The following is a 13,818-nucleotide window of genomic DNA, read 5'->3' on the forward strand; positions in this document are numbered from 1 at the left end:
CTGTTTATATTTTTCTAACCAAAAATAAATGGTTTCTTATATGACTTTTTTTGTGTAGAAAAAATATATTTTCTTCTTACTATTTATATTTTTAACAAAAAGGTTGTTAGTTTATATAATTTGTTTACTATAAAATTTTTATTTTTTAATTTTTTTTATAGAAAAATGTTATTTCAAAAAGAAGTTATTATATTTTTCTTATGAAAATATTATTTTCTTTATATTATATTATTTCAAACAAAGGTATTATTTTTATTTAAAACAAAAATAACCTCTTTTTTTAAATAAAAGTAAAAACTTGAAAACATATATAAATAGTTAATAAAAAAACAACTTTTTATGAGTAAAGAAATAGTATTAAACATAACATCTTTTTTTTGTTAAAAAATATAAAGATTTTAAATATATATATGTCAGTAAATAAGAAAAAAATTTGGGATAAGAAAAAAATTTGGGACATTCGATAAAATTGGAACAATATAAAGAAAAATTAGCATAGTTGAGGTCATGGACAAGATGACATGCATAAATTGAAAAATTGTCCAAATTTTATCAATATTCAAGGAGTTTCTCTCGTATGTCTATTATAAATCTTTGTTAGATGTCTTATTTTAGAATGATGTACACCATCATGGTTCAGACCCGAATGTGCTGAGGCGGTAGAAAATCGAAAGTGAACACACTGACTACACCATATAATTAATAAAATAAAATTAAAAACACCATATAATTAACGAAATCACTTATTATGCGATTTTGGCCACCTCAACTTCAATGTTAGATCCACTTCACACCCTTAAATCATATGACTTTGACAATAAATTATTATATTGTTATCCATAGTTTAGATATATGCTTTAATTTTCTAAATTCTTATTTAATTTACATTCGTTTTGGGTTATTACTTTGAAAGTAACATTATTTTTGTAACATTTTTTAAAAATTACATTATTTCTGAAATTAACTCATAAATTACCTTTAGTTATGAAAATTATAAATTAGTTGTTGGGCTAATTTCTCCATATAGGTAGAATGTAGATGAACCGAGGAAGTCCTTGTAAATTGAGAGTTATATCGAGTGGCGAGCAGATAAGAGAGTTAATTAGCACCTAATTATCGTAGACCTTCAAAATGTCGATATCAAATATAAAGGTATTCTAAAGCTCTATAAGGTGATTGAAATTTCTATCTACATTAATTTGGTAAATTTAAGACCCTTATGTCACAAAAGCCAATTTAATGATAGTTCGACTCGTGAAGATATAGTAGTGTTAAGATATTTATAAATAATTAAATTTACTCTGACTTGTCAATTTAAGCTTTTGAATTTATTGGTGATTTAACAGGCTCCTTGGGTCTCAAAACTTCAATTCATGATCTCAAAATGAATTTTAACATTAAAAATGATAAGAGATCCTCACACAAATATTCATAGTTCAATAATAGTTAAATTATCAGTAACATAGTTAAATCATTAGTAACATTCTCCATAAATTGAAGATAATTTGAATCCACATCCCTCAATTATAAATAATGTTATATTCTTAAAATACAAAAAAAAAATAAATAAAAACTTTTGAAACCATGGCTGTAATTAATTAATTAATTCACATTGAGAGGAAGGAATAATTATAATTTCCACTATTTCTTTTTTACCAATTATAATTTCCCCTATTAGTATAATTATCAGACAAATAATACTGTGTGTTTTTTTTTTCTCATTTTTGTTTCGACCTTGATCAGTTTTTCTTTTTTATTAAATTTGAACTCCAACTAAAGTTTTTTTCCAAAGATTCAACAAATTTTAGTTGTTAAAATTTAATATGCATTTCTCAATATAGCAATGCCAAATCTAAATACTAGATTTGATAAAATGAACCTTCCAAACATCGATTAATATTAATTATATTGTCTTATTAAAAGATAAATTGTCAATTATATAAGAAGAGAAGAGTTGATGTTAATATTCATCACTCACAAAATAAATATGCGAATAATAACGAGTTGAGAGTGGCCCTCGTCTTCCGTTCATCAAAGTATATTTGGTTTAGAAGATGAAGATAGAAACCTATATTATTGATTAATGAAGTTCAGAATCCTCAACTATACGGTGAGTAATTCCTTTCTTTTTATACTCCTTTAAAAAGATTTTATTTCCTTCTTTTCATTAAAAATACAAAAGGTTTTAATCTCCGAACAAGAGCATTAAACCAATCAGATAGGTCTCGTCATTCCTTAATTTATTGAATATGGTAAAAATAGCTATTTCTTCTTGATATCAGAAGTTTTTAAACTTTTAGGAAATTTTCGAATTTTTTCTAATGTAATGAATCTTTTCTAAATTTCTCTCTACACTATGAGTGAAAAATTCTTACATACATTTTGGTGTAATTTTTTTATTAAACAAAAAATAATAATAAGACCGACTTATTTATTAAAATATAATACAAATAAATAAACTTGTAGAAATAATTTTAATATCGGTAGATATATACACGCAACCAATGACATATATACATATATGTATATGTATATGTTCGTTGTATATGCCTGTGGAGATGTGATTTTTTATTAGATAGAAATTTATTATTTATTTAATATTAATATAAACAAACTAATAAAAAAGAATCACATAACATATTACGTATATATAATGGTTTTATTTATTTATCGAGAAAAGTATACATGTCCGTTTTAGTTAATTTAATTAATAGAGTGAGAGATTATTTTCCAAATGCAGGCGTTGCCAGCCCAGTGTCTCCTCAGCATGCATGCATGATCTCGGTGTTTGGCGTTATTTATTTAAAAATTAAAAAGAAAAAAAAAGGAATTGGCCCGGAAATGAACAACGTTCGAAATGGTGGAGCAAAAAATATGGTGGATTTATTCATATAATTACACAAAAATGTGTTGATGTTAGTTTTGGATATTATTGAACACTCGCCGGTTCTCAATCCTTGTCATCGCTCTCCGGCGGGGGCTCGGCGTTCAAATCGAAGCCGACGCCGGTGCGGTCCTCCTCGTCGGCGGCTGACGGCTGGTTCAGGTCGATGTCCAGTCTCCTTCTGGAAGCCGCCGCCTGAGCCGCCGTCAGCAAAGTGGAAGCCAGCTGCTGCTGGCACCGGTGGATGTCAAGCTCTGCCGCCGTGGGTGGCGGAAGAGCTCCACGGTAGGTTCGTTCCGGGTGAGACCTCAAGTGCCCGAAAAGTGCCTTCCACGATTTGAACACTTTGTTGCACGTGGCACATCTCGGCTCCCCTTTTGGAACCTCCGTCAGCTCTCCCTTCTTTTTGGAGGCTTTGGGAACGGCCTGATCCGGGTTATTCACATCACTCCGCCCTCTCTTTTTCACTTGGTCGATGTCGGAACCGCCTCCGTACGACGTCCCGACATCGACCGAAGCATCTATAGTGGTGGCGGAGGAGTGTCGTCCTGTGTCGGCTGCAGGAGCTACTACAGGTGGCGGCGGAGGAGTGTCGGAGGAGAGTTCGATGACGACAATGGTGGCGGGAGGAGGAGGGTTATTGATATCCACGTTGTGTGCGAGTGATGGAGAAGTCACCGGAGACCTTTCCCCGCCGTGGCGTTGGTCGGGAGAGGTCTGTGGAGCAGTACTGGAATTGACATTGGCATTGGTATTCGTGTTCTTCTCCATTGCAAGATGACGAGAGAGAAATGGAAGAATTGAGAATAGCAGCAGAAGGGAAGGAATGCAACTATTGCTGGGTGTGGTGACTCTCTTCTTAAGGTTATGCATGTATTTATAGAGTAATGTTAGAGAATTTGGTTGAAAAAATGATGTAAAAGAAGTATGAGATAATGTAATATGTCGGGAACGTATATGAGACTGGGGTAGGAATTTGAAATTTCATCCAATAAGGAAGGTTATTAATATCTTAAACTAGTTCAGCTATATTCAAATTAGAGGAGGTATAGAATAGTTTTATGCTTTTTAATATCATGTAATTATAATTAATTTAGTAAATCAATTTAAGTCTAGATTTTTTAATGATATTAGCTTTCTATTCAGGATGCATGAGATTAATAAGTGTCTGGTTCTTCATTCTTATGCTTTATTTTGTATAAATATAATTCTCCAATACAAGGAACATCAGTTGATTATGTCACATATTTGTCTATTAATCAACTGAAGCATGACACATGAAGTCGAGAATAATATAAATTAAAAATGATAAATTTATGAAGTAGCACTATTCTCCTCGAGCAACAATCCTTAAATGAGTTTATAGTTGGTTGGATTTAGCTACACTAACCACAACTAGCCAATCAAATAGAACATATCTTAAAATTACGGCGATTATGGGTGGAGCAAAGAAAGATGGAGAAAAACTCCTTGGAAATACCCAAAAAAATGGGTTGGAGTTGTTGCGGGCATATACACGAGCCCTTGCCTGTGAACTCTAAATTTCTCTGAGGGGTGAAATTTATACTTCTTCAAATTAGTTAAATTAGAAGATTTGTCTATTTGTTCGACCAATAGAACACTCAAAATCAAGTTAAAAAAATGTTTTGACTCAACCATGTAAATATATACTTGAATTTAGTTACAAAATTCTCAAACTTAGGTGTACAAAATAATCAATACGGCCTAAAAAAACCATATTCAGCTAAAAAAAATACCCCATTGTTGCTAAAATCATTTTTTAGGAAGATTAAAATTTTAACTAATTTGGATACTAATTTTACCATTTATCTAAATTTTAGATTTTTATGAAATTAAATTAAAAATATATAATGTAAATAGAAACATAATTCAAACTAGATACTTATTTTCAAAATATTAAGCTCAAATCTTCATTCTACATATTATACTAAAAAAATTAAAAATTTATTATTAATAAGGGTAAAAAGTTTTCACAACAGATATTTGAATTCTTATATTATTTTTTTTCTTCACTTTTTCTTTGGCAAATCTTCTCATGGAATGCCCCTTTTCTAAATAATTAACAATTAAAGTAGTTTATTCTTACAAAATTACATATATGTTGAACAGTAGTCTTAAGACACACAAACAACATTTACTTTTACAATTCATTCAATAGGTATAATTGGGTTAAACATTAAAAAAAGAAAAAGAAAATAGACGCAATAAATTAAAACGATTAATTAATTAAGATCTTAAAAGTATTAAACTTTATTAATGATTAATTAGTTATTTCGATAGAAACTAGAAAATCTATTTTAACGAATGATCAATAACCGCTTAATTTATATATAAATGTTCGCATTGTTTGTCGTTGTACGACTATTTTAATCATTCATACTTAATTGTACTTAAGCGATGTAACATTCATGACGACTCAATTGATATAATTCATTATGTTTTGTTAGCAGTTACCATCTAAATCGTCGTAAACTTATACGAACCTCATTAAATAGGTCGAGAGTTGCATCTTATCACTCCTCTATATATATATATATATTTATATATATAAATCAGCTCATAAATATGTCTAGGAGTAGTGTTTTCGTTTTCGTTTTCATTTTCATCCAACATTTTGTAATTTTAATTTTCAAAATAGTATAATTTATTTTAGTTTGAGAAGGATTAAGAGAATTCTAATTTGAACAAAGGTAAGTAATGTCTAGACCAATTAATAAAATCAATAAATTTATGAGTAAAAAAACTATTACATACTATGGGTTTTTTTTTTTTGTTATTAATATGAATTTTGTTTTAAATGGTAACGAAGTAATTAAAATTTTTTTCCTTATAAATGTATTTCAGTACTAATTAGGTTACTATAAAAGGCTATGTGCGTATATATATAATTTGTCAAATATTTAGCTATATAATATTTATTATTTTTTGGAAAAGAATCCATTTTTATTTTGCACTTAGCTCGTAAGTTAATTTTAACCTAAACTAAAAAAATAATTAAATTCAAAATTTCAATTTTCATCCAATTAAACTTTTGTTTATGAGCCGATTTTAAGGCTATATTAGGTTTAGGAGGATTATGACTTGTCGACCGTATTATATATTTTTATGTTAGGTTTCAACATTTTGTTGTCCAAGTATTTTTTTCTTTTTTTAAATCTTATACAAACATGTCTTATCTAGCTTACCTTTTTTACGATGAATAAATTAATATCATAAAAGTAGTAAATTTTATATCAATGATTAATTAGTTAATATAATATGTTAATTATATGTTCTTGCCAACCTGAGTAATATTTGACACCTACTCTTTTCTTTAAAGTTGGAGGTTCAAACCCCCAATTTGTTATATATATCTTTTTTTTTTATAACAAGTTATATCTCAATTTAAACCTTAGATAGTAGGATCCTTTATATTATTATACAACTCTCTTACTCATTTATATTAGATTAGTAAGTCCTATAACATTCATGACGATTCAACTAATAAAATTTAGTCGATTAGGAGCTACCATTTAAATCTTATTACACAACCAAATGTATTATGCCGAATCATTTTATCACCCTTATCTAAAAAGGAAAATAATATTTTTTTTATTATTAGTAATGATAATAAAGTAGTCGATATGAGCATAGATCAACAGTTAAGTTATCTTACTATTATCTAAAGATCGAAAATTCAATCTCTCAATATCTATATTTGATATTTTTTGACCAATTAAGTAATTAGATTTTCTTTTTTCTCCACTTTTTTTTTTGAAACGATTTTCTTTTTTCTCCTTAAAAATGTGTTTGTGGTATTAATTAAGTTACTTTAAAAGGCTATGTGCGTATATATATACTTCGTCAAATTTTTCTATAAATAACATAAATCATTTTAAGGTAAAGAAAAAAAAACCGAAATTAAGCTGGATTACACAATGTTATCAAGTGCATTAAAGGCCAACTCAAGCTCGACTTGATCTGATCCATACATTGCATTAGATATGGTCATGTGTATTTTTTTTTTTAATATTGACCTGTTTGTTTCCAACCTATATGTTATTTTATATTTTTACATGTTTAATTGAAAAAAAAAACTGATTTTTTAAAAATACTTTACCAATTATATTTTAGTACAACAAGCTTCTAATTAATAAAAAAAAAAAGAGAAGTTACTTAGAAATAAAAAAGGAAACCGAAAATTTTTAATTAATGATTTTTAAATATTATTTTGGTCTTTATACTATCAAAACGTCCATTCGGTTATTTTGTTCATTTTAGTCCCTATATTTTCAAAATATCTATTTTGGTCCATGTACTTTTAAAAAGAGATCATTTATGTTCGTCTTTATTATTTAATTTCTTTCTATCACAATTTTAGTATGTCATTTTATTCACTAAATTTCTTGAAATTTATCGAAGTGTATTTGCATTAAATGGTTTTCGTTGTGTATAAAATTTTATAAAAAAAAGGACTAAATTGGTCACTTTGTAAAAGTACATGGACCAAAACGGACATTTTGAAGACAATGATTAGAATGAACAATAATTAAAAGATAAGAACCAAATGAACGTCTCTTGCCAAAATGAAATGAGATGGTTTAAATCAATAGCTTTTTGATTGATTAAGGCACTTCGAAGCCTAATTCAATCAGTAGATAGGGATGTGGTGTGGGTCATATCGCTTTTGTCGGATATAATGGATAGCGACTGCTGCATAGTTGTGGATACTGACCTCGTATATAAAATGCCATCTACGAGGGCAGCAAAAGTGCGAACATCACTAGTTTACCTCAGGGGGGAAGAAATTTATCTTCATGGACCCTATTGATTTTAATTGTGCTCCATCTAATTTCTTGTTGGAATAATTTTATATTTTCTAAAACAAGAAGAATTGAAGAAGGCTTTTTCTGCGATTGCATTAAAAGGAAGTTTTCAGTTTAAAACCGTCAAATCTAACTAGAAACAGTTGGTTGTAAGGTGCATCGAAGAACCATGCAACTGGTATATTCGCTTCTCTTAATACGACAACAGTAAATTATTGATTCTTGGACAACTCATATCGTAGCACACTTATTTGATTGATCCTGTTCGTAATGACCATAGGCAAGCGACAGCAACAACGATAAGTGAATGTGCGAAGATAATGTTAAGCATGAACGACGAGAGACATTGTAGTCCATGTGACATAATTGATTACATTTGGAAGAAGCATGAAATCAATATTAGCTATGACAAGTAGGGGTGTTCAAAAAACCCAACAACCCGACGAACCTGATGAACCCAACCCAAACCATAAAGGTTGGGTTGCGTTAGATGAAGGTTTGGGTTGGGTTGGGCCTCGGGTTCAACCTTTAAAAATTCGGGTCAACCCAACCCAACTCGAATTTATGCATATTATATATTTTTTAATTATAAATAATATAATAATATTTATAAATATATAATATTTTTTTTATCTTTAATCTCAACCCTCTATTACTTTTAATCCTAGTCATTCATTTTAAGTTACAGTATCTTTCATCTTGTCAATCTCACTTTCCCTCCTCCTTTCTCTCAAACCTCTCTCCTCCATTTTCTTCCCTCTCTCAAGCCTTCTCTCCTCCATTTCCTTCCTTCTCTCGAGCTTCTTTCCTCTATTTTCTTATATCTCTCAAGTTTCTCTCTTCCATTTTCTTCCCTCACTCAAGTTTCTCATCGCCATCGTCCTTCGCAGCTCCCATCGTCGCCCGCCTTTGGAGCTCACGTCACCGTCTCAGCCCATCGTCATCGCCGCCCTTGTAGATCGTGCATCCACCTTCAAAATCCACCAAACAGTACTTAAGATCAAGAAATCCTTCTAGCACAGATTATCTTAAGCAAAAATATGAAGTGTAAAACGAAATTAATCCCCGGCAATGGCGCAGCAAGTAATAAAAAGTTCGTACCCACAGGGATTGATTGTTACACACTTCAATAATCACTTAAGATGGGGGGTTTTAAACAAGCAAAATATTTATAACAAATAGGAAAACTAGAGTAAATCAACCCAAACAATATACCAATGAACTACTGTTAAAATGAATTAAAGACATATGACAGCAAAATGTCTGAGGAAAATGCGCAAATATGAACTAAAATACTAATATTAAAGTGAGTAAGAAGTGACTCTTGTGGACTTAAGCAGATGATGCTACAACATAAACGATGCTAGAGCATTGGCCAAACAGACATGGAATCTTCCCAGATTTTCTACTATTAACATTCATAGACAAACAATAACAGCATATATGCACAGTTTTCATGACCAAGCTAGGTGATTCTTATCCCTAAGTCACCACATGCTAAACTCAAGTAGACTCTAGCTCGAGATGAAGTATTTCGCTTCCTATTACGATTTTCCAAAAGATAACAAGAAAATATTCCAACATGGTGATCAAGCATATTGAAAATAAATTTATAAAACAACTTCAACTCAATGTTCTTCATCATTTAAAAACAGTAACAAAGTCTATCAGCCACAAGGGTTCACAACAACCTCCCCCTCACAAATTAGATTAGCTACGCAAAGCCATACAAGAAAATCAAATAAAAACTAGAATGAAAATAAAATAAAGAGATTCAAAGATGAAGAGAATGAACTGAAGGTTTCAGCTCAAAGCGAAATCCTCTTGTTCTTTGTTTCAGCAGCAGATTTCTAGGCTTCTTCTTCCTCTTCCACGAGCAACTGGAGAGGTTTTCTTAGAGAGTGGGATGGATGATTCCAAAATGGAGTGGGGAAGAATTCTTCTAGAGGCTGCCTTAAAAGGGGACTTTTATACCCATCCTTAATTTTAGGGCAACACAAAGGATAAAGTGGGCCCCAACCCTAAATTCCAGATATTTCTCTGAGTTACCGTGGTAAATCTCATTGAGCAGTCATTTCACTGTCAGTTTGTAGTTTTCTGCTGCTTTCTGAATCTGGATCTGATGTTGTAGCATTGTCAAAACTGTAGCAAAATGCACCTAAATTAGCTAAATTGCAATTGACAATACTACAATGTAGAAAGCTAGTATTTGTGATCTTTTTTAGCACAAACTCAGTGAATAAGGGTGCAAGTGATGCTATCTTTAGCTAATTTATCCAACATTATACCCAAATAACTCTCTATTTGGAGAGTTATCAATTATCACGAAAGGAGCCCCGGTGAATGAGGTTTTGATTCTTCTACGTGAGCCGTTTTGTACCTTTGAGGTTAGAAAAATATATGGAAAAAAAATAACAACCCGACAACCCAACCCGAAAATTTTGGGTTGGGTTGGGTTGGCCATCGATTTTGGACCCGTTGGTTCTCATATATGGCCAACCTGAAAATTCTGGTTGATCCCAAAAATACTCCTAGTCCGACCCAACCCAACCCGTGAACACCCCTAATGACAAGGTTTGGAGAGGAAGGGAGAAAGCTTTAACCTCATTAAGAGGTCACCCGAACAGTCGTATGCTCTCATCCTGTCTTTTGCAGCCAAGCTGATCGAGAAAAATCCATGTATCGTGTGTGTTTGTACTTACTCTTTCTTTATTCTGTCTACATGCATATTTACCATATATATGTCTGTAGGGACGTACACAAACCACGAGGTTGATGGTGATGGGAGGTTTAAATTTTTCTTTACGAGTTTGACAGCATCAATATATGGATAGAAACACTGCCTTCTAGTATTTTCTGTCGGCAGCATATCTATAGAAAATAAAATCCAGTACCAAGGATCGATTACGTTTTTTGGGGAAGAAGAAAACGGCTCGTGAGTTTGAAGGTTGCCACGGTATCAATTATTGTGTCTCCAATGTAGCTACCCCTCCATAGTTTTAAAAACAATATTTTATTTTTTTCAATCCTATTTTTCTACTCATTTTCCACTTTTCTACATTGGGTTTACATTTTGTTGGACAATTTTCATATTCTTCTATATCAAAGTATTCATTTAACAGACTTTATTTTTGAAAGTTTGAACTTTAAAATTTTGATTCACTGTTTTATTTCATGAGATCAAGTGGTAACAAAGAATTGTTTCAAGGACATTTTTACCACAAAATTTTAGGGGTAATAGTAGTATAACTTTAGCTATTTTGGTGGGAGAGCATATGTGTCCACATTAAATTCTAGCGTTGAACTAAAACTCTCTATTTAATATAATTGTTCCTCTAGTTGTCCCAATAAAAACACTTACCTAATAGACCAACCAAGACTAAAGGGAGCATAACTGACTGATAATTGATATATATCTCCAACCAAGAGGTTGTAAGTTCAATCCCCCAATCGTTATGAAAGAGAGAGAGCTGGAGTACGGGCTGATGTGTTCTAAAGCCCAAAGAGTGCGATGAAGTTGGGTGGGCTTTGGAACTGGGCCTGCCGTATCGGCTCCGATGACGAAGAGGGCTTTCTCATAAGGCCAGCGGCGGAGGCGAAGGTGGAGGCCGAGCCGTCACTATTGCGGTGAAATGCGACTCAATCTTCTCGAGGTCAGACGATCGTATATTGAAGCTCAAATGGCGATCAATTCTGAAACGCCAATTGTTACACTGCACTGTGGAAGATTGTTTGTAGGTTATACTTATTAAATCCTTCAGGTACTGCTGATCCGAAACTTCTCCCAGAGTAATGCTGATTATCTGAGAAAATTTAAGGGCACACGTTGGAGAATGCCAAAATGGCCGAGTTTTCCATTACGAATTGGAGATACGGATACTTCCGCGACAGTAAATGGCCTTCTGAAGCAGTTGATATCCACCACGTTGTTCTTAGGAGTAAGGGTGGTGGAAAGGGTTTCCTCTTGTGTATTTTTGCTGCCCTTGCGTTCTGTTTTTTGCTACTCAAGGTAATTTGTTGCTGATCTCATTCTCACTCAATTTTTTATGTGAATTTTGAAATTTGAATATGAAATCATTCTAATTCTTACTAGTTTGACTCTGCTGTCTTTATTTTTGTATTTGATCTTATTGTTACTGTTATTTTAGTCTCGGTATGTTTGTAAAATGTAATGTACTGCTCAATTTCATGGCCTTAGAATATCAGTTCATTTACAGGTATATTCTATCAAAGTTTGTTGAAACTGATTGAACTGAAATGCCTAAATGTTCCCTTTTAAGATGTTTATTTGAGCTCAATGCCGCTTTAGGCACATCTCTCTTTCTTAGTTTCACAGAAATATTTACATAAACCATAGTGAGAGTATCAATAGATAGGATTACTTTTGATATTCGAACAGCACACTTGAGAAATCTGTTAAAGTTATTTTCAGAGCATGACCATTGACTCTGGGTTTAACAGGACCAATCAATCTTTGTCGTCTTTTGGTGCTTGGTCTTGAATGTATTCTTTGCCAAGAAGTTGTTCAGGGAAACGGTTGAAAAAGGTGAGGAATTGGAGAAGGTTCTCTGTCTAATTCTTTATAATGTTATCATATCCTTTTGATGGAAGGGGACGTCTAAATGTGCAGAGTCTGTTATGGTTATGCCAAATTTTGGAGTCCAACTTGAAACTCACTATAGGAGGTAACTTTTTCCTTCAGTAAGTTGTTTCATTGGCAAGAACTTTCTTTTTCAAGGCATCATATATAACATTGGACGCTGAAGTTTGTTTTTTGGATTTGGTAATCCTTCTAGGTTAGTTAGCTTTAGTTCTTCATTTAAAAAATATAAAAGAAGTTATTGGGACCATCTTAAACCTGGCTTCACGTTGCTGAATCTAATAGATGCATCAGCAGTTCATTTGCCATTAAAAACACATGCACACGGCCATGCCTCGTGTATTTCTTTTACAGATTCTCCTAGTTAGTTACTGTTTCTTTGTTTCTTATTGTAGTGGAAAAGTCATCTGTCGGTTTGTGCCTGTCGATAAACTTCTAAAACCAGTTCTCCTTGAATGCGTGACTCCAGTTACTTGTGACTGGAGCTTGTCTTTGATTATACAAGGGGAAGACAAGCTATTGTTGGTTTTCAAGGTAATTTTATTGTTTATTCGAAATTTCCTCACCTGGCACATGAGCTATGTATGCTAATGATATAGCAGTAGTAGATGGAAATGCACACTAAATAAATGTTTTGCTCCCGAGTTAGGCTTGCATGACTTGGGGTTGAGAAACTAAACCTATATTTGGTTTGCAAGTTTGCTCATCCCCAGTTATAGGTTTTTCAATTTCATGGAGTTCATAAATTCAGGCTTACAAAACCATACCTTTTTATACTATGTATTAACTTTTTAGAATAATAAACCTATGAATCAAACACAAGTTACACAAACCCAATGATTCTGTAATCCATTCATTTATATGATCTAAACATAGATTATACAAATCTAAGCAAATTAAAACAGTGAGCCAAACATACTCTTCTGCATTATATTTTGTTGTTTATGCCAGTTGAAAAATACTTGCTCTGTCTCTCTAGGAATTACGCCCACCACTGAAAATGTTGGTCCCTATCTGGAAGGCTTTATCTACTGCTACTGGTAATAATAATAACAGAGAAGCTTGTTCGTAAGGCCATCGGCAATTAACTCCAGTTGCTGTGTATGATCAATCTTATGATTTTTGCTGCCTCAAATCCTACCCGCGGTTGTGTGTGTATATCAATGTTTAAATTTTAGTTGTAGCCATTCTCCTTTCTTTTTTTTTTCTTTTTCTTTTTCTCTCTTCCATTAATGTTTGTTTGATGCTATCTCACAGGTACACCCTATTGTTCTGGTCTTGTCTGAGAACATTTTTGTTTGAAAGTATGACCTATAGAGAAAAGATAATTGAAGTTTGGAACAAGCACACAACAAGAATTCAAGAACTTTTTATATCTGGTTTGATAATGTTTTTGTTTTCTATTTTTTGATTTTCAAATGTTGAGTTTGTTTATATTCGCTTTTTCATTTTGTTATTTTACTTTTAAAAATATTTTCACAATTAAAATTATTTTTAAAAAAATAATA

At 32.0% G+C, this 13,818-nt stretch overlaps 1 protein-coding gene across 2 annotated transcripts; it reads left to right on the forward strand.

Moving 5' to 3' along the window:
* The first annotated feature begins 11,217 nt into the window (after positions 1–11,217).
* Positions 11,218–13,683, forward strand: LOC111014789 (phosphatidylinositolglycan-like protein). Of its 2 annotated transcripts, XM_088118516.1 has the most exons (6): positions 11,218–11,363; positions 11,472–11,719; positions 12,172–12,256; positions 12,341–12,395; positions 12,706–12,844; positions 13,290–13,683. In XM_088118516.1, the coding sequence occupies exons 2-6, from the start codon at positions 11,552–11,554 to the stop codon at positions 13,380–13,382; spliced, it is 540 nt and encodes a 179-aa protein (XP_087974642.1). In that variant the 5' UTR covers positions 11,218–11,363; positions 11,472–11,551; the 3' UTR covers positions 13,383–13,683. The 2 variants fall into 2 exon arrangements, with proteins under 2 accessions (XP_087974642.1, XP_087974641.1); XM_088118515.1 differs by having other exon boundaries at positions 11,232–11,719.
* Positions 13,684–13,818: the final 135 nt, after the last annotated feature.

The sequence above is a fragment of the Momordica charantia genome, assembly GCF_013281855.1.
Source record: "Momordica charantia cultivar OHB3-1 chromosome 10 unlocalized genomic scaffold, Mcharantia_2.0 BLBB01000010.1, whole genome shotgun sequence".
NCBI lineage: Eukaryota > Viridiplantae > Streptophyta > Magnoliopsida > Cucurbitales > Cucurbitaceae > Momordica > Momordica charantia.